Here is a 27,188-nt window from a genome sequence, read left to right as displayed (position 1 = left end):
CGTCACACGCTTTCAGTTTCGTTTCCCTTTTCGGAGCAGAATGGCCGGGAGAGCGGGTGAGTGAATCAGCCTCTTTCTGCTTGGTTGGGTCTAGCTCCGCATCAGACACTGCCGGCACACTCGGGACCCTTTCCCCACAGATGTGCCGGCTCAGATCCCCCTGTGTGACTGGACACAGCAGCTTGCACCAAAGGGCTCTTCCCTGTTTGCAGCCCTAAGTTTGGCAGCCCAGCCCGGCAGTTCGGTGATCTTATTCCCAGGGACAAAAATTCTGTGAGAGTCCTGTTCCGCACCCTCAAATTCTGCCTCAGAGACGTGTCCGTTTGGCGGCGCAATCTGTCTCTATCCCTCTCTCCCAGCTTCAGCATTTCTCTCTGACGCTGTTATTTGTGTGACTCTGCGTGCGGTCCTGCCCCTCAGCCTTTCACTGAGTCTCTCTCTCTCTCTCTTTGGTATGTGGGAGCAGAGTAACCCACTTTCTGAAGCTCCACTTCCTGTTTCCAAATAGTTTTCTTTATATAGAACAATCTTATTAGCAACTGAGTGTAATTTCCCAAAGGAAGTCTGCTATTGTTCAGAATTAGGAAAAAAATTACTTTCCATTTTCCATCCTTCTCTCACTTTCACCTGGTTCATCTCTGACTCTTCCTTCCCTGACTTCACTGCTTCTATTTCTGGGGATAGGCTGTCCACCAAAATCCATTACAAACCCACTGACTCCCACAGTTACCAATATTGCCCTTTCTCATACCCTGCCTGTTGCAAGGACCCCAGAATATTCTGTCAGTTTCTCTGTCTCCGTTGCATTTTTTCCAATGATGCCATCTTCCACAGAAGTGCCTCCAACAAGTACTCCTTGTTCCTTAACCAAGGATACTCTCTTGCATCATGGTTGACAGGGCCCTCAACTAAGCCTGACCCATCTCCCACATTTCTACCCTCACCCTTTCCCTCCCTCCAAGAACTGCAATAGGGTTCCTCCTATTCTCCTTTTCCAACTAACTAGTCTCACCAGGATTACCCTTCACCATTTCCACCACATTCAGCAAGATGCCACTAGCAAACACATCTTTGCCCCCTTCCATTGTCAGCATTCCACAGGGATAGTTCTCTCCAGGACTCCCTGGTCCATTCCTCCATCACTCCTAACAGTTCTTCACTCCCCCAAGGCCATACAATTACAGAAGATGTAACACTCACCTATTCACCTCCTCCCTCCTCACTGTCCAAGGCCACAGACATGCCTTCCAGGTGAAGAAATGGTTCACTTGTGCTTCTTTCAGACTCGTATATTGTATTTGCTGTCTATTGTATTTGCTGCTCATAGTTGCCTTCTTCACATCGATTAAAGCAAATGCAAACAGAGTGACCACTTTACAGAGCACCTCTGCTCTGTCCATAACAATGAGCGCAATCTTCCACTTGCTTGACGATTCAATAAATTGTCTTGCTCCCATGCTAACATTTCCTTCCTTGGCCTGATACAAAGTTCAATGCGAGCTGAAGGAGAACAATTAATATTTATGCACTTTGAAGCCTCAAGGACTCAATATTGAACTCAACAACTTCAGAGTATGAATCCTTTATTTGTCTGACATCTCCCCAGCCTCCCTGGGCCATGTCTTGCTCATGTCTTCTTTGTTTGCAGAAGAGTTTTCTCTTTTCCACATCTATTATTTACATCTAATTTACACCTCTATCCCTCCTTAAAATAAAACCCAAAAGAACTGCGGATGCTGTAAATCATGAACAAAAACAGAAGTTGCTGGAAAGGGCTGAACAGGTCTGGTGGCATCTGTGAAGAAAAAATCAGAGTTAACATTTCAGGTCCGGTGACCCTTCCTCAGTTCTGTTTTTGTACCACCATTAACACTTGCTCTGTCTTTTGCTCTGGGTGCCCTCACAATCTGTTCCACTCACTCCTCCTCCCTCTCTGTCATCACCATAAGAACCATCATTTTCTAGCCCCTTTCTGTTCTGAAAAGGAGTCATATCGGGGCGGCATGATGGCTCAGTGGTTAGCACTGCTGCCTCACAGCGCCGGGGACCCGGGTTTGATTCCACCCTTGGGCGACTGTCTGTGTGGAATTTGCACATTCTCCCCGTGTCTGTGTGGGTTTCCTCCCACAATCTAAAGATGTGCATGTTAGATGGATTGGCCATGCTAAATTGCCCGTAGTGTTCAGGGATGTGTAGATTAGGGGAATGGGTCTGGGTGGGATGCCCTGAGGGTCAGTGTGGAATTGTTGGGCTGAAGGGCCTGTTTCCACACTGTGGGGAATCTATGATTCTAGAACTGAAAATGTTAATTCACTGTACAGATGCTGGCACACCTGCTGAGTTTCTGCAGCACTTTTTGTTTTGAGCTTAATCTTTGGCACACCAACAACCTGTGTTGTTCACAGGAGGCTCTTTGACCATGTCCATTCCATTTCCCATCTTCTTTTCTCATCCCTTTCTCACCATCCCTTGTCTTCCATGTACCAGGTTTCAAATTTAATGGATCATCCTCTATCATTTCATCCAGTGTAGTGTGCGATGCCGTTGTTAAACATATCTTCCCCTGCCCTTCCCTATCAGCATTCCAAAGGGACCATTCCCTCAATGATACCCTGGTTCACTCATCGGTCACCCTCAACACACCGTCCCATCCCTTCGGCAGTTTCCACTGCTCACTGGGTAGAAATTGAACATTAAAAGAAAAGTAATGATTTCACACCCATTCCACTCTCCTTGCCTGTGATATACACCTTTACAAATTCCACTCACTGATTTAAATCTCTGCAAGTTACACCCTTGGATTTACACATTATGCTCCCTGATTTATAATTCAAATTACATCCCTAATTTATACCCACATAATTTACATTCCCAGATTTACAATTCCACATTTACACCCCCTGATGTTCAACCTCCCGACTTACTCCCTCCTTGATTTACACCCTAACAATTTACATTCTTGATTTAACCACCCTCAACCAGGATTTACACTCTTCTGATTGTATACTCATTCTCTGATTTATGCATTCTTGAATTTACATTCCCTAATTCACACACCTCCTCAGATATGCACATCTGCCATTTACACTCACCTCCCCAAATTTATACTCTGCTGAATTAAAGTACCCCACCTCTCATTTTGGCACACCTTGTTGATTTACACTCCCCTGATATACACACACACACACACACACACACACACACACACACACACACTCACTCACACTCACACCTGATTTACACACCCACATCTACTCCTGGATTTATGCACATTCTCCTAGATTTACACTCCCTCCTTTACACACTTTTTAATCATACGGCGACCACCCAGATCTACACACACACTCCTGGATTTACACTCCCTGATTTTTACAAACATACTCCTGAATTTACACTCCCTGATTTACACACACACACATGCATGCAGGAACACACGCACACACACATACACACACGCACACATGCACACACACACATACACACACAGTCTCTCTCCCACACACACACAGACACACACATGCTATCGCACACACAGGAACACACACACTCTCCTAGATTTACACTACCTGATTTACACACACACAGAGTCTCTCACAGGCACACACACAATCACAAACACACACACATACTCACAAACACACACACGCATGCACACACGGACACGTGCACACGCACATCACATGCGCACACATACTCACAAAAACATGCATGCGCACACACACAAACACACACACGCGCACACACACACATGGACACACGCATGGACACACAAACACACACATGCACGGACATGCACACACACGCATGGACATGTACACACACAAACACACACACAAGCACACACACACATGCACATACACACACAAACACACACACAGACACACACACAGACACACGCATGCACGTACAAACGCACACACACACAAACACATGCACATGCACACACACACGCACACACACACATACACATACATATGCACGTGCACACGCATATACACACATTCATGCATAGACACGCACACGCACACACACACGCATGGACACACACATGCATGGACACACACACAAGCATGTGAGCGCGCGCGCGCGCACACACACACACACACACACACGCACATGTATATACACACACCCACACACTCCCCAGATTTACACACTTCCATCTGCTGGTGCTTGTCAGTGACGTGTAAAGTTGGTTGGAATGCTGCACACAAACCACACTAAAGCCCAACCTCTGTTCAGCCAGGAAAAGAGAACACAGCCCTTAATTTGAGAGCTTGACTCGCTAATCTTCTATAAATTTCATTTAAAAAAATCAGCATACAGCCATTGCTCAGGAATATATCACTGAAGATTTCTGATTCTCCAGTTTTAAATGAATTTGTTTTTGAAAGTGTGTTTGTTTTTCAGAGCAAAGCCAGGCAGCTGAGCAAAACCAAGGTCGAGATGTGGACCTATCCATGAGGCGTCTGAAAGTTTTACCTCTGGACATCCTGCAGAACCCACAGATCTGTCAGCTCAATTTAGACCGCAACAGACTGAAGAATGTCAGAGACATTTCGAAGTTGAGGAGTTTGGAGACCCTCATCTTGTCTAAGAATGAGCTGGTGGACTTTCCCTCAGAGATTGGCTCGCTGCGATATCTTGAAAAGCTGCATTTGAACCAGAACAAAATCCCACAGATCCCAGAGGGAATTTTCTCCTGCCTCCCACTCCTAAAACAGCTTAAACTCAACAACAACCGGCTCAGTGACTTCCCGGGAGACCTTACCTGTTGTGCCGAGCTGCAGTACCTTAACATGTCTCACAACCTTATCAAGAAAATTCCTGACACAATTGGCAAATTAGGAAAACTTGAGGAATTTTACATTGAAAATAACAAGTTGTGTGAGCTGCCGCTTGTGCTGTTTGAAGGCTGCTCTCTCAGGCGATTCAGTGCCCGTGCAAATCCACTCAGGGAGCCCCCTGATGAAGTCTGTGTTGGAGGCCTCCAGCACATCCGCAGTTATTTCAAACAGCTCCAGAACAACGAGTCTCTGAATGACAAGCGGGTCAAGACCATGTTTCTCGGAGCATCCATGGCGGGCAAGTCAACTGTATGTAAAAGTTTGACCAAGCGGGAATTGGTGACAATTGCAGAGGAAGACAGGACAATCGGGATTGAGATCAGCGAGTTTCAAATCAAAGACTTCTCCTTCCTGTGCTGGGATTTCGCTGGGCACCTGGAGTATTATCTGACTCACCATGTCTTCATCACACCACAAGCCCTGGTCGTGGTTGTCATTGACTTGCACAGGTGAGCGGATGGCTAGGATCGAGAGATCAGGAACAATCACAGAGGAATGCTGGAGAAACTCAGCAGTATCTGTGGAGAGAGAAACAGCCTTGGTGTCAGAAATCCCATGTTGACTCCTCTTCAGTCTGTTTGTCATTCTTGGTGTTTGTTTCAGATTTCCAGGATCTGCAGCATTTCACTTTTATTCCAGAGGTTTGGAGTTGCCTGATCTGCTCTGAGTGTTAATCATACTGCTTTATTTTTAAAAGGTATTTTCAAGCAGCCCTGTATCTCACTGAGTGAACACAGCTCGGTGTATGACAGCATGTATCAAAGATGTGCAAAACATCTGCTTCATCTGCGGAACTGCAGTTAACTGAATCATTGGAGCTAGGGGAAGCAGATCCAAACCTCCTGATGTGAATCAATATTTAGTGACCCCTCCTCATTATTCTTTCTTATCTCCCCTTTCATCTCTTTCTTTCTTGCTGTCTTATGCCTCTCCCTGTCTCTTTGCTGGATTTCCTCCATCACTCCAATTTACATTCTCTTCCTTTTCTCCTATTTAAAAAAGATCCTCCACTTAGTTTGCTTTAATTGTTTCCCTCTCTCTCTTAATGCATTCCTTTCATTCTGTCCATTGTTCCCTTCTCCTTATGTCCAAACTAAGATGAGCAAATCCCATTTGAATACTTTTCATTCTGTGCTATTCATATTTTTGATTGCCATTTTCCAGTGTCACACTATCAGCGTCAGTTCCCCAGTATTACAGTGCCCCAGGGTCCAAATACTAGTGTCAAAATGTCCCACTGTCTCACAGTCCCAGTGTGGCTCAGTGGTTAGCAATGTTGCCTCACAGCGCCAGGGACCCAGGTTTGATTCCACACTCGGGTGACTGTCTGTGTGGAGTTTGCACATTCTCCCCATGTCTGTGTGGGTTTGCTCTAGTTTCCTTCCCCTGGTCCAAAGATGTGCAAGTTAGATGGATTGGCAATGCTAAATTACCCTTAGTGACCAGGTGTGTGTAAGTTAGGTGGATTCGGCATGGGAATTACAGGGAAATGGCAGGGGGATAGGTCTGGGTGGGAGGCTCTTTGTGAGGGGTGGTGTGGTGGTGTGGACTTGTTGGGCCGAATGGCCTGTTTCCACACTGTAGAGATTCTACAAAAGTGTCTCAGTATTCCAATGTTGTTTTCATCACTGCCTTTTTAGAAAATCAGCTCATTGAGTTTTTAAACAAGCTTGTAACTTGTGTATGTTCAATCTGAACTCTCATTCCAAAAATCAAGTTCTGCTTTGCTCACATGTACTTTCATGACAGAAAAAGTTTGACCCGAGTATGTTTATTTTCAGATGATTTACTGTCAGTGAACAGCCACTGTTACTGATTGACTAGACTTTTCTGAAAGAGCCTGGATAAATCTCAGGCTTGGTTTGGTGTTGGAGATCAAAGGGTAGTCTCAGACTTGGAAGGTCAAACAATCCCCAGTGCATCAAATGCCAAGGTTTGGGCAATGGTATGTTGATTGTAAATGGGCCCTAATATGGAGTTGTGAGGTTGAATGAATTTTCTGGAGGCTCTCTTACAAGAGGTTAGTATTGCAGGGCAGCATCTGTGATAGAGTTGATGAGATAAACAAGCTTTCTGAGTTGCACAATTGGCCCCCTGTCTTGTTTCGTTTTGTCTTTAAGTGATGCTAGTTATTTTTCTCCAGGTATAAGATGGATGACAATGATTCCTTCAAGGAGCTGGTTGGTTTCTGGATCAATAACATTTTCATGAGAGTTCCAGATTCCATTGTAATTCCTATTGGGACTCATGTGGATCTGTGTAAGAAGGATGAGGTCCAGATGAAGAAGAAGGACATTGAAGAGAAGATCAAAGAGATGCTGACAGAAAGAAACGAGAATTTGAATCAGCGCCTGGCGAAACTAAATGAGAAATCACAGTGTGAATTATACAGGGATCAAGCAAATAAGCTGGATGATTTAGTCAAGTATAATTTAAAGGTGAAGATAATGATCTCTCTATAAGGTAGAACAAGGTTCATGCTGGGTATGCTAACCTCTTAAAGGGTCACTGCCTTGTTTGGAAACACTTTGTTTCACTTACGCACATTAAGGGGAGGTGATGGCCCAGTGGTATTATTGCTGGACTGTTAATGGGGACTGTTCCCGGCACCTGGGTTCGGATCCCACCGCAGCAGATGGTGGAATTTGAATTCAATAAAATATCTGGAATTAAGAATCTAATGATGACCATGAATCCATTGTTGATTGTTGGGGAAAAACCCATCTGGTTCACTAATGTCCTTTAGGGAAGGAAATCCACCAACCTTACCTAGTCTGGCCTACATGTGACTCCAGACCCACAGCAATGCGGTTGACTCTTAACTGCCCTCTGGATGGGCAATAAATGCTGCCTAGCCAACGATGCCCTCGTCATGTGAATGAATAAAGAATTAAGTTAAACAGGGCAGAACCAAATCCATGGTAACATCAGATTGGGACCATTGGCGCTGATGCCACTGGATTTTTGTGCTTCACTAGTGGGCAGACATTGGCATGGAACAAGGAGTGACAAGTAATACTTCTGATGCTGCCCACTGTTGGGGAGGAACAGGAGGAGGCAGAGAGATAGAGGTGATGTTATTCAAACATTATTTGGTCCTCTTTGATTTATAATGGTCTCTGGCCCCCACATCAGCCTCAGTTATTTTACAAAGATGCCACATCCTGCCAGAACCTGAGTGAATTAGGAAGTGTCAGTCTCGATCTTCATTCCTTTGCCAGTTTGCTTCACAACAGGCAGACAGCAAACTACAAGAGTCATGGTCATTATCCTGGTGCCAGCTATAAATTACCGCATTCATTAAACTCAGTTGCCGTACTTTCTAGAAGTCACAACTTCTGGTTAACTCGTCCAGCAACATAGACACTATGCCTTTCCCTCCAAATTAACCCTCCTGCACTCCCTTCCTTTCCTCATTTCTTCATTCTCTCTAGTCCCTGTCTCCTACCTTCCCTCCATCTTTGTTTTCCTTTTTTTCATCTTATTCTTCCCTCTTTCTTTCCCTTTCTTCTATCTTACCCTCCGTCCTTTCACACATTCTTTGCCCCCTTCATTCCCTTCCTTCTTCCATCATTCCTTGGAGAATTGAGAAGATATTTGAGAATTTGAACAGGGTTGAACTAGAATTGGTGATCTTTGCCCTGCAGGTTTTGGATCTCATTCCCGTTGACTGCACTCAATATGATGCTATAAACAAGGCTTGGATGCAGATTCTAGAATCAGTTCGGAATAAAGATATTTTCCCAAATGCAATCCGGACACTTCCAGTCACTTACAAGAAGGTGGAAAAAGCTATAACTGGACTGATTGAAACACAAAAAGTTCCATTTCATGGTAAGGATTATTCATTTTACACAGCACTGGGGCTAGTCTCAATGCTGGCAACAATCAATCATAAGAAAATAAGAAATAGGAGCAGTAGGCCATTCAGTTCTTCAAACCTGCAACTTCATTATTAAGATCAAGGCTTTTCTACCTCAGCCACAACATCTGAAATATCCCAAGTCCCTAAATCCTCTTAGTACCTAAAAACTAATTGAACTCTGTCTTGAATATACTCAACGACTTAATATTAACTGCTCTCTAAGATGGAGAATTCCAAAGATGTACAGTCTTTGAAAAAAAAACTCTTCATCTCAGTCCTGAATAGGTCACTGCACACTAACCAGTTCCTGCTCTTCCCTCACTCTTTCTTCATTTCACACCTTTCCGTGTTCCTAAAAGTACTGATTCTCACTGGAGTAAAGTTCCACACGCATTGACTTGCATTGGCTTTAAAGATCATATTTTGTCTATTTTTATTGAACAAGGTGATCTTTCACTGAAACACAAGCACTCAAACAGAAATTTATTATGCAACAGATAGAATAAGATAGAATAAAATAAGATAGAATAAACTGAGCTACTTATGTGTAATACAATTTGGGAGATCTCAAAACATACAGTAAAATGACAATCCCATCTATCCCAACACCATCAATTTACAGTACCCACAAATACCATTCTCTATCACATCTATTGGTTTGGTCAACTGTTTCTTATAATTTGAGAATTTGATAGCATCTTCTCTAATTATTCACACAACTGAACTTAGATTTTCTCAGTTTCAAATAATCCTTCAGGTTCTAACCAAACAATTCTGGTCTGAAGCTTTCAAACCTAATCCTTACACTGAGGTAACCTATTTCCTAACTGCCCTGAACTGTCTCCTTTCTTCAGGAGATACTGTTTTTGCATCTAACTCTAACCAGGACGTTAATAAACTGCTACCAGTCCAGTGATGTATAGAACTTTTCCAGGTTTGGTTAAAAACTACACAACTCCATAGCCTTCAATTGCTTTATGAGTTAATCACTGGAATGTTGCTGGTGCATTTTTCATTCTAAAAGGATGATTTTGCATTGATAAAGTGTTGCAAAGACCCAGATAAGTAGTTCTGCAAAAGCTGGTATTGGAATTAAAGGCACAGCTTTTACTACTTGTCATGTATGGCACGTCTGCCAAATTTAATCCTGACCAATAAAAAATGTTCTATATTTTAGCCTGTGTTTTCCTCATATCTAAGGGTCTTACCATTGTAGCATTTCATTCATTGTGATATTTAGACAGAATTACCACCCATGGACCACCATCCATTCCTCATTGGCTGCTATTTGAGTTGATCTACATTTCCCCATTAATACTTTGTCTTCAAATTAATAACATTTGGGTATTTTGTCTGAGTCAATTTCTGAACAGGCTGTTTTTCATTTAACTGTTTAAATTCTGAATCAGTAGCATTTCTATGAAAGGAGAAGGGTTAAACATATCAGCCTCATTCTCTTCACATTCATTTTCCCAGCTTTATTTTTTAAAAAATGTATCTGATAACTGAATTTATAACAAATCATTCTCCTGTTTCATAGACTCCTTTTCTTCCTGTCTAATTCTATGGGCCTGAGACTGGCCCCAACACAATGAAGGAACAATACAGGATACTCCTTCTGTAACATTTCAGTTCCTTTTACCTCTACTCATTATATCACCAGCCTTGGTGAGGTCAATATTCGTGAACCTGCCAGAGAAAAATTCGAGAGAAATTGATTCCATTATTCCCATTATAACTTCTCCATTTACCAATTCACTTTTTAATCTCACTCTGTATACTGAGACTGGTTTGTAACCTCCACATATGCATCCAGTCAATATTTTGTCCTTCATTAACCTCTCTGAAGGACAAAAAGTATTATCAACCAGCATCAGTGAACTGACTTGCTTCAGTGTCTCTCAATATCTTTATTGGTTTACCTCCTGATTCTAAGCATAAGGAGTCACCCTCCTTTTGAGACAAAATACTCAGAATTCCTAGAGATATGATTCTCTTTGTCAATATTAAATAAAGTTTTTTTTGCAGCTGTCTAGAACCATCTCTCCCTTCTTAGTACATTCCAAGGAAAAATGTTCTCTACTGCTATCATTTTAATACCTATTTCTGTTCTTGTCTGGATAGAGTGCACTTGGCGAAGATGTTTCCACTAGTAGGAGAGACTAAGGCCTGAGGGCACAGCCACAGGGTGAAGGGGCAACTCTTTAGAACTGAGATGAGGAAGAATTTCTTCAGCCAGATGGTGGTGAATCTGTGGAATTCCTTGTCACCCAAAATCTGGAGGCCAGGTCATTGAGTGTATTTAAGACAGAGGTAGATGGGTTCTTGATTACTCATGGGGATCAAGGATTAGGTGGAGAAGGCAGGAGAATGGGGTTGAGAAACATGTCAGCCCTGATCAAATGGCAGAGTTGACTTGATGGGCTAAATGGCCTAATTCTGCTCCTAAATCTTATGGCGATATGGTATATAGTACACAGTCATAACTGTAATTGTCAAAAGCTCTGAAACAAATCTCTTTCACGTCATCTGTCCATCTACCTTCTCAAATGAGGTAAAATACCTTTCGACTCCATCCTGGAAATGTCACTGTGCATAAAGTCTAAGTTAAACCAAGTCCTTCATTGGAATCAGAATCATTCTTTGAGTTATTACCTTACTCTTTCTTCTTTACTTTAAACCTTTTCTTTGGTCAGATCATGTTGTTTAAGTTACCTTTCTCTTTGGAATTCAACTGTTTTTATTTCCATCTCTCTCTACGTTTTGTTTGCCTCATTTTCCATCTTCCTTTGGTTTACTTTCTCTCATCAATTTCTATTGTCCTCTGACTTCCCTTTGCCTCACTTTCCATTTCAAATTTTCTTAGCTCTGTGTCCTTTTCCCTATTGTCTGCTTTTCGCTCTCTCTTTTAACTCACGTTTCCTTCCCTAACTTTATCTTAGATAATTCCAGCTGGAACACCCCAATTTCAGGTTTCCTTTTTTCAATCTAACTGTTGGAGCATCTCATCCTTATGAGGTCCTGATTTTACTTCTACCTTCAATTTATCTACCAGCCATTTCAGTTTAGTTTTAGCCAAAAATTTCAGACAATCCACTGTTATATCTTTCACCTTCAGCAAACTCTCAGCAACATTCAAAGCCATCTCCAAATTCCATGCAATAATAAACATCACTACAATGCAGCTAGTTTATGCTTCCAACCATTATATCCCTGTTATAATGAAGAGAAATTCACAGATCCCTCTTAAATCCAGTGAATGCAAATTCCATAAGAGTTTCCACTTGTTATGATCCCAGCTCCTCTTATCACTGAAACACAAGCTTACAATCTGCAGAAAAAATTTTAACAAAAATTAGCAGTGTATTACAAAAAAAAAATCAAGATAAAATAGACTAAACCAAGCTATTTACACGTAGCGTTGTTTGAAATATTTCAAAATACTTGGTAAAGTAACAATCCCTTTTATCCCAACACCATCACTTTATACCATTGAAAACCAAAGAGAGTCACTTTTCTGCCACATTCAAAGGTTTGACTTAATCATTTATTTAAGTCAACTGTCTTGAGATCTTGCTTATTCACACAACTGAATTTAGGGTTTCTCAGCTCCACATAATGCCTTTAGGATTCCAACCAAACACCTTAGTGTAGAGCTTTCAAACTGAAACCCTGACACTGAGGTAACTGCTTTCTAAACTGTTCTGACCTATCTCCCTTCTTCATCAGAAACTATGTTTTTTCATCCAACTCCAACCAGATATGGGCAAATTGCCACCAAAAGCTTTCCAAGCTATGGGTTTTCCCATAAGCAATTAAATATCATTTTCTAACTCTTCTAAACCAAAAGCAAGCTAATCGATTTCAAAGATAGTAGGAACTGCAGATGCTGGAGAATCTGAGATAACAAGGTGTAGAGCTGGATGAACACAGCAGGAAGGTTGACGTTTCGGGCCTAGACCCTTCTCAGCTTTCCTGCTCCTCTAATGCTGCTTGGCCTGCTGTGTTCATCCAGCTCTACACCTTGTTATCTCAGAAATCTCCAGCATCTGCAGTTCCTACTACTTCAGAAATACTGACAAGTTAACCATTAAATGACCAGATGCACACAGACTAAAGGTCACTTGGTACTAGTTCAAAATCCAAACTCTAAAATAAATGATATTAATATGTTAAATCACACACTTTACATCACAACTTTCAGTACAGTCCCACACACACTAACTCTTATTAGATCAGAGTTCCACTTACATTAGTTCTGACTGGGATACAGTTCCAGAGACAAACTGTCACTGGGACATGGTTCCACAAACACAGATTCACACTTGGATACAGATTCTACAAACACTGACTCTGGACTGCAGTTCCACACAAAGTAATTCCCACAGGCATACAGTTCACCCCAAATAGATTCCCTAGCACACAAGTTATACAGAGGCTGACTTTTAATGTTGTGGGTTTTTAAAAACAGGAACTGTAGCACTCGATGAATTACTGGAAATGGTAAATCTTCACAACATTGACAGCGAACAACTGGAATACATTCTGAGTTATTTGCATCGGATTGGGTTAATTCTGTGGTTCCAGAATCTGCAGGCTCTAGAAAAAACTGTATTCCTGAAGCCATCATTTCTGATCACTTTGTTTAAGGTAAGTGTCTGACTGGGATCACTCCTGTTTTCATCTTGTTTAGGTGTCTGACTGGGATCATTCCTGTTTTCATCTTGTTTAGGTGTCTGACTGGGATCATTCCTGTTTTCATCTTGTTTAAGTATCAGACTGGGATCATTCCTGTTTTCATCTTGTTTAAGTGTCAGACTGGGATCATTCCTGTTTTCATCTTGTTTAAGTGTCTGACTGGGATCACTCCTGTTTTCATCTTGTTTAGGTGTCTGACTGGGTTAACTCCTGTTTTCATTCTGTTTGAGATGAATGTCATTCTTGGATCACTTCCTCCTTTCACCATTCATAAAATCGTAGAAACATACAGCACAGAAGGAATCTGTCACCTCTGTACCAGCCCTTTGAAAGAGATATATCATTAAATTCAGTCTGTCGGCTTTTCCCCACATCTTTGTAAATGTTTCTTATTTATGTCCAACTGTCCTCTGAAACTTCCTGTAAAATCTAATTCCACAATGCTTTCAGGGAGTGTAATCTTAACTCGGAATCTTAACTCTGTATGCAGAAAGTCTTCCCTACTTCTCTCTAGTTACTTTGCCAAACATGTGAAGTCTCAGGTCCCTGGTGACAAAGCAGAGCTTTTCCAAGGCCAAAGTGCTCAGGTTCAGAGTGGTGAAGGTCGGGATGTATTGTGAATGTGTGGAAAGGGATGAGACTTGAGGGATTGGAGGAGGGGTGAAGAATCAAGAGGGATGCTGCTACCCATGAGTCGGTGAGGGCTTGTGATCCTTCACACCTGAAAGAACGATAAAATGTTTTTTTGTTAAAGTTCCAAATAAGGTGGAGGATGAAATGAAGCTGTGGAACAGTTGGTTAGCTTAAAGTAGAGATTGAGGGAGTGAGCTCATAGCAACTTTGAGAGTACATCCAAAGAGTGTGGCAAGAGCAAAGCCTTGAGGAATTCTCTATGTTATCTGTGATTGTAACATGAAGGGTGGAGTTGGATTCCACAAGGAATAAGTTGAACCTGGGATAGTTGCTGAGGAAGGAAACATGGCTGTAAAATGAGTTTTATTTTAAAGATACGTAAGGAGGAAAACAGAAAGCAAAGAAGGTGGCCAGGTTAGGAGAACCAAACAGAAGTGCAGTTGGAGAGGAGAGCAGATTTTTGTCAAGGTAGGCTTTCCAGAAGAGGCGTGGTAATGAAATAAATAGCAATATGTAAGAAAAACACTGCAGATGCTGAAAATTAAAAAAAACAAAAATGAATGGATGGAAGATATCAGCAGGTCAGAGAGCATCTGTCAGATGAAACAGAGTTAATGTTTCAGGTTGATAACCTGTCATCAGATGTTATGAGTTCGAGTCAAATCCCACAACTCTGTGAGCTGCACCAAAAATATAAATGTCTTAAATAATCACCAAAGCAGCAAATCATTTCTCTTTACTGCTGTTATCTGGAACAAAAGAGACCTTCACCAGATTCTTTAATAAAGTAAAGAGAGGCCTATTTATTAGAAACAAACTTATGGTTTAAAACTGGTTATCAACTAAACTACTACACAGTTTTAAACTATATCTCCTGAAACCCACGCAAACATAATTCATACACAGACAAGGCAAGACAACTCTGCAGAGATATCATGGGTTTCAAAATTAGGCAAAAATAAAGGAACAACACTCACGTAGGGCAGGGATTCGAATGCAGAAGAAAGAATGGATTCATTTCTCACAGTTCCTGTGATTTCCTGTCAACGAGATCCAACTGCCAATAGTCACAGAATGTTGGAAAAACATCAGCCTAGGTTTCACCTTCAGATGGGAATAAGTTACGTGTATTGTTATACTCTTGATAGTGCATCTGGAACAATTTCTATACTATAAGGTTCGGTTAGCAAAATAATTCAGTATTTTGAGTTTCAAATTTACAATGGCCAACAGTTTATGATCAGTGTAAATTTGTGTTTCTTTGTGGTACCAATAACATGAATTTGGCAACATTTAAGAGCCAACAATAATCCCAGAGGTAGTAGGAACTGCAGATGCTGGAGAATCCGAGACAACAAGGTGCAGAGCTGGATGAACACAGCAGGCCATGCAGCATCATAGGAGCAGGAAGGCTGACGTTTCGGGCCTAGACCCTTCATCAGAAAAGCAGATTACGAGAGAGTTGCAGTGGGAGAGAGATCCCCTGAGGTTTGTCCGGAGGGAGGAGGGTAACTTCTTCAGGCTAGGCATCCTTAGAAGAGGCTTCGCAGTGGGGTTAAAATTGAATCAGAGATAGTAGGAACTGCAGATGCTGGAGAATCCAAGACAACAAGGTGCAGAGCTGAATGAACACAGCAGGCCAAGCAGCATTATAGGAGCAGGAAGGCTGACGTTTCGGGCCTAGACCCTTCATCAGAAAAGCTGTGTTCATCCAGCTCTGCACCTTGTTGTCTCGAATAATCCCAGAGCTTCCTTTTCCACTCTAGAGTCTTCCTACATGTCCATGTCTGGGTGATACTTTGGCCTCAGTTTGTTCTGTTCATTTAAGGATCTCTTGTGATGCAGTGGTATTGTCCTTACCTCTGAGTCAGGAGTTCAAGTCCTACCTTGTAATAACATCTCTGACAGGTTGATTGTAAATATCTAGAAAGAGCACTGCATTGTTAGATGTGTTGTGTTTTAATGAGATTTTAAAGGGAGGCCTCATCTGTCTTTGCCTGGCAGATTGAAGAGTGTATTGCCACTGATGGAGGAAGAACAAGGGCGCTTTGCCTAGTGTCCTGGCATTCATCACCACCAAACTCACCACAAATACATTATCTGCTTATTGTTATATTTCGCTTTGTGGAATCTTGCTGTCTATAAATTGACTTGCATTTTATAACAATTATCACAGTTCAAAAAATATTTTGTTCGCTGTAACATGTTGAAATTGTGAAAAGCCTTTAAAAATCTGAAATAAAAGACAGAAAATGATAGAAATACTCACAGTAAATTTTGTAAGATCTTTCGAGCGAGAAACAGAGTTAATGTTTCAGGTCTAAGGCCATTGATTAGAACTGTGAAAAAAAAATCACAGACCTAAAATGTGAACTGTATTTCCCTCTATGGATGCTGCCGTTTGTCCTGAACATTTCCAGCATTCACTGTTTTCATTTCAGATTTCCTTAGTATTTTATTCTTATGTTACAGAAATCTTTCTGTGTTTTTCTTTTCTATCTCCCTTCTAGGGAGATTTTGTGATTATATATGAAATAACATGAATGGTAACAACAATCACAAATGAAAACTGTCTAATACATGTACCACTGAGTAAATAGGGAAAACAGACTCAAGGTTACATAAACTGGAATGTCTTTCCAATCAATTTCTTTGCTATTTCAGATGATTGTCCGCCATGATCTGTTAAACCAGCTGAACAACATCCCAGCCAAAACACTGAAAAAGGAATCAGCCATTAAGCCAGACCAACAAAAATGGATTGTTGACTTTCAGACTAAAGCAACTCTACATCATAAAGCCATCATGGTACTTGTCAAGCATCAACTGAGGGTAAACGGTAATAAAGAGCTGCATGAAATTGCAGAGGACCTGATTGGAGATGACCAAGAGAAGGGCAAACTCTTCCAAATATTGGAATATTTTGATATCTGTCTTTCTTCAAAACTCCAGGCCCTAAATCCTAATGCACCCGAGTTCAGACCAGGCTCCCAGTGGTTACTGCCAGATAGTGCTCCGCCTCTCACCTACTTATTCCCAAGTTACTTGACTGATGCAAAGGTGGTATCAAAACAGTGGAATGAAGACAGCGATGACGATCTCCATGTTAGAGCGTTCTTTTTGCCAGAAATTCCACAAGGATTCTTCCACAGGTATCCCTGTTCTTAACTTTTTTACTGTTCCATTTTTCTCTCCTCTGTTAAATGCTAATGGGTGATGGGATAAAGGTTCATGAGGAACAGGTCTCTCTACAGTATCTAGTGTGAGTTTATCATAGAATCCCTACAGTGTGGAAACAGGCCCTTTGGCCCAACAAGTCTACACCGACCCTTTGAGCATCCCACCCAGATCCATCCCCCTATAACCCACCTAATCAACACATCCCTGAACACTATGGGCAATTTAGCATGGCCAATCCACCTAACTTGAAGATCTTTGGACTGTGGGAGGAAACCAGAGCACCTGGAGGAAACCCATGCAGACACGGGGATAATGCGTAAACTTCACGCAGACAGTTGCCCAAGGGTGGAATTGAACCTGGGTCCCTGGCACTGTGAGGCAGCAGTGCTAACCACTGAGCCACCATGCCACCCAAATGATGAGAAAGATGATGAGTTTGGGAAACCTGAGAAACGGAACAGGCGTAGGCCATTCATCCCATTTCACTATGTTGTTAATAAGACAGCCGTATCATGAGCTAGCTTTACATTTCAGAAATTCTGTGTACCTTCAGTATTTGCAGTCTGGCTTCTTTATAAGTTTACATTAATTAATTTAAATTGCATTTTAAATCAGTTTTGTCTTCGCAGATTTGGATTTATTTAAGGAATAGAACTTCATTGCAGCCATACTGAAAATAAATTTTGTTAAAGTGATGTTGTATAAACCTTTGGCCCCTGGCCAACTGCACCTTGATTTAAAATATTTCATTTTTGTTCTCAGATCCGTCCACCTTGCCCCTGCCGAACCTGTTCTAGCGCATTTGTGATATCAGCATTCCTGTCATTTCTGAATTCTTCAGCATCTATATTGTTAATCTCTCTGGCATTGGCAGCAATACCTGTGGTAGTCTGGTGTTTAAGCTCTGGAATTCCCTCCTTTTTAAACCTCCCCATCTTTCTGTCCGTTCCTGTATTCCTTCGACATGCTTTTTAAAATTTACCACTTTGATCAAACTAGTTATCACCTATCCTCGTATCTCCTTATTTGGCAACTATATGGTAATGCTATATTTGATGTCCCTTGGCAAATTTTACTATCTTAAGGGTGCTATATTAATGCAGTTATTTTTGTTGTTGTTGAACACCACTTGGCAGTTGGCAAGTGCTCATAAGACAACTCTTTTCCTAATTCTCATCTCCACTTTTCACAGGGTAACAATTAAACTGTGTAATTTTATTTACTCTCACTGGGTTGGAAAGGAACGGTGCCTGGTGATATGTAATGGAAGGAAGCTGCTCCTGAAGGAACACAATGAAGAAGCCAACAGTTACATTGAATTCCGCTGTAAGGAGAAGGAAGAGGAGAACGGTAGGAGTGGTCACACCCTTTTGTTTACCTGCCCTTTTGTGAATTGGGGAGACTGTTTCAATTAGACTTTAGTATAAACTAAAATGGAAACAAAGTACATGGATGTTGGAGATCTGAAACGAAAATAGGAAGCACTGGAGAAACTCAGCAGGTCTGGCAGCATCTGTACAGAGAAAAACAGAGTTAACGTTTTGAGTCCAGTGACTCTTCTGAAGTGAAAATACCTGGGAAGGAGTGGTATTTATGCTGATGATAAGGTGAGGTGAATGTAAATAGAGTACATGGAGAAGGTGTCCAGAGAGAGAGAGAAAGTCAGAGGGAGGGAGAGAAGGATAGGCAAACAAAGAAATTGCTGATGATAAGTCGACAGGGAGGGATGAATTAGGGGTGCTAATGAGAAAAATAAATAGTTGAAAATGAGTTGGCTGTTCTGGGAGCAATCCAGACAAAACAAGACCTAGAGGTGTGGGGGATGGTAACAAACATAGAGGACGATGTTCACATTCTGAAATTGTTGTGTCCTGGAGGCTGTAAGGTACCGAGGCAGAAAATGAGATTTTATTCCTCCAGCTTGCGTTGGGCCTCACTGGAGCAGTGCAGCAGATCTGAGACAGAGATGTTTACATGGGAACATGGTGATGTGTTGAAGTGGTAGGCAATTGGAAGCTCATGGTCACTTTTACGAACAGAATGTAGTCGTTCAGCGAAGTGGTCACCCAGTCTGTGCTTTATCTCCCCATTGTAGAGGAGACTGATGTGCTATTCCATTCCATTCAAACTGGTTAAAATCTCAATTAAATAAGTAAGGGGAATGCACACTAACCCTTAATATATTGGTTGTAGTATGTTGCCCTCAGCTGAACACAGTATGCTGCATAGACGCTGGATGATAACAGATTCAGTTTTCTGTGATCACCAGAACAACAGTTTGTATTTATATGGCTCCTTTGACAAAGTTAAATGTTCCAAAGTGTTTTGCAGGAATATTATGGGAAAAAAAATTGACATTGAGCCACACAAAGAATAATAGGGCATGCGACCGAAAGTGGTAGGTTTTCAGGAGCACGTTAAAGGAGCAGAGGTACTGGAGAAATGGAGGGAATTCCAGAGCCTAGAGGCCATCCAGCTGGAAGCATGGCCACCAAGAGTGGGGCAATGAAAATCAGGTGTACACAATGGGCCAGAGTTGAAACACCAACAATTTGCATTTATATAACACCTTTAACCATAATTAACAATGTCAGAGGTCGAGGGTGGGCTTTTTGAGGAGAGGATGTTTGAGGGCAGATTTTCAAGTGGAGTCAGGCAGTATTTGAAGAGAGGGAAGAACTAACAATATGAGCTAACATGGGGCCAGGAAAGGACTTTTCAGTGATCAGATGTTTCGTGGCAGTAGGTCAGAAGCAATAAGAGGGTTCTTGTGCATTCCTGATTTTAATAATCCACCATTGGTGGCTGTAAAAAAAAAGTTGTCTGGATTCTAAACTCTAGAATTCCCTCCCCAAACCTCTCTTCTTCCTTTAAGACTTTCTCGAGGACATCTCCTTTTGGCTACAACATTGGTAATCTCACCTAATATCTCCTTAAGTGAATTACATGTCAGATTTTGTTTGATAAAGATCCTCTGAAACATCTTGCAACATTTTACTATATTAAAGGTTCTACATAATTGCATTTTGTTGTTGTATCTGTGTCTCTTTGTATCAGTTATCACTAGGTACTAAAGAGTTTGTCATTACAGCAGTAGGGATAGTGAACTCCCTCCTTGTACAGAATGTGAATTATTCCTGGGCCTTGTCCTGGAACAGCAAAGAACATGTTAGGGAGAAAATCTACTTGAAGTCACATCTCCCTTTTGACTCCAGAACATCTGGCAGTCAGAAAGTTCCTTTTCTGATTTCGAATTTGCTTGTCAGATTTTTTTAACTGTCCTAACAGGAAAAAATGCACATTCCACAAATAAAACACGCAAATACTTCTTTTCTGCTCAGTGTCAGCAATGTCTCGAACAGTTGCTGTGTGTAGTTTTCTCACTCTTCAGCTTAGCCCCAGTCTCAGAGAGCAGTTCCCACAGCACAGTGTCAGATCATTGTTTCCAAAATCACTCACTGCAAACAGGTTTCTGAGTGACAGTGACTTCTAGAGATATTACACATTGTATATTCACAGTTTGAATGTCAACATGTGTCTGTGTCATGAAGCATCCTCTCATTTGCTCCCTAGTTTACACATGGAGGAAGCCATTTTTCCTCTTAAGCTCTTCCACCATTCAGTTAGATCATGGCTAATCTGTCTCTTAATCTCATTTGCCTTCATTTGATACAATCTTCGTGAGAAACTATTAGCTACATGTAGTCCATGGGAGTGAAGACACATTGTTTCACCCAGGTTAGGAAATTGGCAGGGTAGCAGGAGACAGAGATCAGGTCTGATTGTAATCACTCTAATTGGCATGATGTGAGGAGCGATGATTATAATAATGGGCATTATCGTGTCTATCTGGGTTTACAAACTATAGAACACCTTCCACAGTGTGTCATGTAAGCAGTCACAGTAAGGTAGAGTCTGAGACGTTGATATCATCAGGTCACATGCCATGACACAGTGATGATATGATGAACATGTCTTTTACAGATACATTGTATTCTAGCTGTGAGACCAAACTCAACATCAATTACTCACCATACTCATTAATGACTTAGATGAAGGGATAACAATAATCTACATTTGCTGACGACAGAATCTTAAGCAATATTGTAAGCACTGTAGATGAAAGTGTAGAATTACAAAGTGATATTGATAAATGTGTAAAATTATGGCAAATGGATTTCAATGTAAATAAATGTAAGGTCATCCATATTTGGAGCTAAAAAGGAAAGAATGGAGTGCTTTATTAATGATGCAAAAGTAGAACCAGTGGAGGCTCAATGAAATTTGGGATTTAGGTACATAGGTCATAAAAGAATTATGAACAGGTACCAAAAATAATCAAAATTCTGATGGGCTATGCTGGTCTTTATATCTAGAGCCTTGGAATACGAGTGAGTCATGTTACAGCGATAGGAACCCTGATTAGACTTCATCCAGATCACTGTTAGCAGCTCTGGGCACCACATGTTAGAAGGATGTATTGACCTTGGACAGAAATTGTTGGGCTCCAAGGTTATGAACATATGAATTAGGAGCAGGAGAAGGCCACTCAGGGGCCTAGAGCCTGCTGTACCAATAAATTGGATAATGGTTGATCCGATTACTTCACATTCCAGTCTATTACCAGCTAACATGGTAGCTTAGTGCTTAGCATTGCTGCCTCACAGCGCCAGAGACCTGGATTCAATTCTGGCCTTGGGTGGAGTTTGCACGTCCTCCCCATGTCTGTGTGGGTTTCCTTCGGGAGCTCCGATTTCCTCCCACAGTCCAAAGAAGTACAGGTTAGGTGGATTAGCCATGGGAAATGTAGGGTTATTGGGTAGGGAGGTTGAGTCTGGATGGGATGCTGTTTGGAGAGTTTGTGTGGACCTGTTGGGCTGAATGGCCTGTTTCCACACTGTAGGGTTTCTATGAAAACCTTTCATCCTCTTATTTATTAAGAATCTATCTTTCTCTACCTTAAAAGTACTCAAAAGACTTTGTTTAACTGTCTTTTGAGGACAAGGCTTTCAAACTCTCAACTCTGTGAGAAAAAACCTTTTCAACTCTGCCTTGAATTGATGACCTTTTTTCCAAAAAGCCAATGGCTCCAAATTCTAGATTCACCTATAATAGTAAACATCCTTTCCACATCCACCTGTCAAGGCTCTGAAGGGTACGATATATTTCAGTCAGGCTGCCTCTTAATCCTCTAACCTGCAGTGGATAAAAGCCTAGACTGTGCAACTTTTCCTCATAAGACAACCTGCCCAGTCCAGGTGTTAATTGAGTAAACCCTCTTTGAATTGCTTGCAACACATTTACACCCTCACCCTTTCCTAAATAAGGATATCAATACTGGACACAGTACTCCAGCTGTGGTTTCCATGAAGCATAGCCTCCATACTTTTGTATTCAATTCTCCTGATGATAAATGATAACTCACTAAAAATTTTCTAAGTATTTGCTGTACCTGCGTACTAATCTTTTGTGACTCCTGTGCCAGGGCACTCAAAATCCCTCTGAATCTCAGAACTCTGCAATCTGTCACCATCTCGATGGTATGTTTCTTTTTTATTCTTCCAAACAAAATAGACAATTTCACTTTTTCCTACATTGTCCACTGGACAGATCTTTACCCACTCAGGTAAACTACCAATAGCATTTGTAGCCTTTTTAAGGCACATTCACAACTTACTTTTCTACCTACCTTTGTGTCATCAGCAAATTTAGAAAGCACAAGTTCCATCCCTTCATCCGATTCATTTCTGTAAATTGTAAAGATTGAGAGCCCAGCACTGATACCTAGGACACAACACTCTTTACATCTTGCCTGCCAGTAAATGACAGTTTATTCCTAATCTCTGTTTTCTACTTTTTGGCAAATCGTCCATCTATGTGAATATGTTAAGCTCTACACCATAAGTTTTTATTTTCTACAATAGACTTTGATGTAGCCCTTTATGAAATCTTTTCTGGAAATCTAAGTACATTGGCCATGCTAAAATGCCCATAGTGTCCAGGGATGTGCAGACTAGGTATATTAGACATGGGAAATGCACGGTTACAGGGATAGGGTTAGGGGGTTGGGTCTGGGTGGGATGCTCTTCAGAGGGTCGGTATGGACTTGATAGGCCGAATGGCCTGCTTCCACATTGTAGGAAATCAATGAATTTCCATCAGTTCCCCTTTCTCCATTGCACATGATATGTCCTTAAAGAACTCAAATGAACTGATAAAAAAAAGATTTTCTTTTCATAAAACAATGTTGACTCTGCCTAATCACTTTGAACTTTTCTAAATGCCCTATTATAAGATCTTTAATAGCAGCTTCTAACATTTTCCTTATGACAGATGTTAAGCTAATTGGTGTGTAGTTTCCAGTTTTTTGTCTCTCCCTCTTTGAACAAAGGAGTTATGTCAGCTATTTTCTAATTTGATGGAACCTTCCCAAAATCTGTGGAATTTTGTAAAATTGTATCACCTCACTAACTACTTCATTTAAAGCACTAAAATGAAATCCTTCAGGATTTAAGGATTTGTCAGATTGCAGATGCAAGAATTTGTTCAATTCTACTTCTCTAGTGATTATAATTTTATTTTGTCCCTACTCCCCTCTCATTTCCTGTCTTACAGCTATTTCTAAGATATTATTTATACCCTGTGTCGTGAAGACTGATGCAAAATACCTGTCCACTTCACCTGCCATCTCCCTATTTTCCATTTTAATTCCTATCACTCACTTTCGATAGGACCAATGCTTACTTTTTAAGAAGAAAAATCTATAGAAACCTTTACAATCTGTTGTTAAATTTCAAGTTAGTTTTCTCTTGTACTCTAGTTTTCCCTCCTTTTTAACGTTGTAGTCGTTTTTGCTTTTTTAAAATATATTTTGTTCAATCTTTGTGCAACTACATGTTTTTTCTTTGAGTTTTTTTTAGTGAAGCACAGCTGGTTGGTCCTCCCTAGGGATATGTTTCTTTCTCATCATTGTGTATCTATTGCGTTCATGCTGAAATAATCCCTTAAATGTCTGCCACTGCACATCTATTGACCTATCCCTTCATCTGATTTGCCAGCTGACTTTAGCAAGCTCACTTCCATGCAATCATAACTGCCGTTTTAAAAATTAACATATTAACCTTGAACCCACTTTTCTCTCCTTCAAACTGGAAAAAAAATTCAATCATGCTATGTCTGGCACCTTTGCCTTGACACCATTAATTAATCATTTCTCACTGCACAATACCAGGCCCAGGTGACACGGTGGCACAGTGGTTAGCACTGCTGCCTCACGGTGCTAGGGACCTGGGTTCAATCCCAGCCTTGGGTGACTATCTGTGTGGAGTTTGCACGTTCTCCCCGTGTCTGCGTGGGTTTCCTCCGGGTGCTCCGGTTTCCTCCCACAGTCCAAAGATGTGCAGGTTAGGTGGATTGGCCATGCTAAATTGCCCGTAGTGCTCAGGGAGGTAGAGGGTGTATATTAGGTGGGTCATAGGGGAATGGATCTGGGTGGGATACTCTGAGGTTCGGTGTGGACTTGTTGGGCCGAAGGGCCTGTTTCCACACTGTAGGAATTCTAATTCTAATACTCTCTGGTTGACTGTATAATGTGCCCTTCTAAGAATCTATTCTGTTAACATTCTATGAGCCCCTCATCTAGGCTATCTTTGTCCATCTCTTTTTACTAGTGTATATGTAGATTCAAACCGCTCATGATAATTGCTGCACCTTTCTGACTAGCTCCCAATTATTGTTTCCTTTACATTCTAACGTATAATACGTATAGGCCTGTACATCAGTCCCACCAAAAGACTTTATGATATTAGCATTTCTCATCTTTACCCAATCAACATCTTGCTTTCCTGACTTAGGTCATGCTCTCTTTTGTGTTAATACTATAATTAATTAACGGAACCACCCCTTTCTTAGCTTCTTTTCCTAGCTTATTTTCTTTACTCAACCTCATGCATCTTTCTATATTTAAGTTTATATATTTATAAATATATATAACATATTCAATTTTTATCCTGAAGCTATGCATCTGTAATGACTATCAGGTTTTAATTATTTATTTCCATTTGCGCCATCATATTATCTGGTTTGTTTCAAATGTTACTTGCATACAGATACAGAGCCTTTAGTTTTGACATTATTTGTTTTTGTAACTTCTAGCCTCCTCTGCTAATTTATTCTCAGTGTTGTATTTTCTATTCCTTCCTGTCACAGCTTGTTTATATTAACACGATTCTCTCATGCCTTGCCTCCATTGTTTGATTTATCAAATCTTCCCAAATTTTATCCCTTGTCTCCAGTATTTGTTTTAACACCCTCTCTACTTCCCTAGTTATGTGACTCACTGGATCGCTGATCTCAGTACCATTCAGGTATAGACCATCCCAAAAGTATAGCCCCTACTTTCCTCAGTCCTCATGCCACGGACACATGAACTGGAAGCCATTTCTCTACCGCACCAATTTTTCAGCATGCATTTATTTCTATTATCTGATTTTCCCGAAGTCAATTTGTACATGGCTTAAGTAATAATCCAGAAATTATTAATTTGCATGTTCTTATTCGTAACTTGATGTCTACCTCCTTTTAATGACTGTGCAAACATTCTTTCCTTGCCTTGCCTATGTTATTGGCACCTAAATGGACCTTGATGACTGGATCCTCCCCCTCTCACTGCAAATTTCTCTCCAGCCCTGAGCAGACCTCCCAAACCCTAGCACTAGCCAGGCAGTAGACCTTCTGGACTGTCACTCTTTGCTGCAGAGAACTGTGTCAATTCCCCCTCACTATTCTGTCGCCTACAGTTGTAACATTTCCTGTTGCCTCTCCCATTTAATTGGCTTCATGTACAATGGTCAGGGTAGTTCATACATCCTGCAGCCCTCAGTCTCATCCAAACAAGCTGAAAGAACCTCAAACCTATTGGACAATTGCAAAAATTAAAGCTTTTGCATCACTGTCCTCAGAATCCATTAATTTGTGTCAGTCACAGTCACAATTTCCTTTCTGTGACCAGTGACCAAATCAGAAGACTGTAGCCGAAGGGGGTATAACCACGTCCTGCAATAAAGTGTCCAGGTAACATACCCCCTCCCTGATATGTTGAGGTGTCTGTAGTTAAGAGTCCAGCTCATAACCTCTGAGCGGAAGCTGCTTGAGCTGCAAATACCTGCTGTAGGTCTGTTTGACTTGGACCACATTGGCGTTCAGGAGGACCCACATTCTGCAGTTGCAGCACGTCACCTGCCCGGCCATGTTTATTGTGTCTTAATTCAGCAATTAGCAATTAATTAATAAGTAAACAAATGTCTCTTCTCACTACCATTAACCAACTTAAAAAATAACATTTTTCTCAATTTCATCACCGTCCCTAACAGCAGTTACTTATCAGCCAATCAGCCCGCACTTTCTTGTGATTTCCTGTTTGATTTTGTTTTTCAAACCCAGCGTATTTAGCCTCCTCCCAACTCTGTGTTAAGTCCTCCAGGTTCACCTCTTTCAACTGCTCTCCTCAAAGGCCTGGTGCAGGCCACCTTCCCTGGGCTATATTTATCCTTATCCTTGCTGTGTATCTCCTGCAGGTCTGTCTCTGCTCACTGCTGTCTTTGAGGGGAAGTAATGTAGGCCGCACTTCCTGAGCTGTGTTTATCCTACCTCTCACGAAGTATCTCCTGTAGGTCTGTCTCTGTCTGCTTTTCTCCCAAAAGACGAGATGCTAAACGACATGGCAAGGTAACGCAACTGTGGTTGTATTCACCACATTTCTGAAGTTTGAAGGGTGAATTTGATCAAAACTTTCAAAGTGTTAAGAGGAACATAAACAGAAGAGGAATAATTTGGGTGGTGGTTTGGGAGCCCAACACTAGGGGGCATAGTCTAAAAGTTAGAGCCAAAACTTTCATCAAGGAAATTGGGAAACACATTCACACACAAAGGGTGGTAGAAGTTTGGATCTCTTCTCTAAAAGTCAG

At 41.2% G+C, this 27,188-nt stretch overlaps 1 protein-coding gene and 1 long non-coding RNA gene across 3 annotated transcripts in view; one reads left to right on the top strand and one right to left on the bottom strand.

Annotated features, from left to right (window-relative positions):
* The window catches only part of si:ch211-210p4.6 (malignant fibrous histiocytoma-amplified sequence 1), a 33,436-nt gene continuing 6,248 nt past the window's right edge, over nucleotides 1-27,188 (top strand). For both annotated transcript variants that reach the window (XM_048607111.1, XM_048607112.1), the window contains exons 1-7: nucleotides 1-56; nucleotides 4,411-5,296; nucleotides 6,991-7,285; nucleotides 8,495-8,681; nucleotides 13,184-13,362; nucleotides 16,708-17,195; nucleotides 18,416-18,573. In XM_048607111.1, the coding sequence (XP_048463068.1) occupies nucleotides 41-56; nucleotides 4,411-5,296; nucleotides 6,991-7,285; nucleotides 8,495-8,681; nucleotides 13,184-13,362; nucleotides 16,708-17,195; nucleotides 18,416-18,573 (2,209 nt within the window). In that variant the 5' untranslated portion in view covers nucleotides 1-40. The remainder of the gene's footprint in view (nucleotides 57-4,410; nucleotides 5,297-6,990; nucleotides 7,286-8,494; nucleotides 8,682-13,183; nucleotides 13,363-16,707; nucleotides 17,196-18,415; nucleotides 18,574-27,188) is intronic.
* On the bottom strand, nucleotides 13,143-27,066 carry LOC125485231. The gene is made up of 3 exons (XR_007263968.1): nucleotides 26,872-27,066; nucleotides 15,021-15,147; nucleotides 13,143-13,734 (listed from the first exon to the last, which is right to left on the bottom strand). It is a non-coding gene; the product is annotated as an uncharacterized LOC125485231 (long non-coding RNA).

This window comes from Rhincodon typus, chromosome 17, assembly GCF_021869965.1.
Source record: "Rhincodon typus isolate 14 chromosome 17, sRhiTyp1.1, whole genome shotgun sequence".
NCBI classification, from domain to species: Eukaryota; Metazoa; Chordata; class Chondrichthyes; order Orectolobiformes; family Rhincodontidae; genus Rhincodon; species Rhincodon typus.
This window is presented reverse-complemented; position numbering and strand designations above follow the sequence as displayed.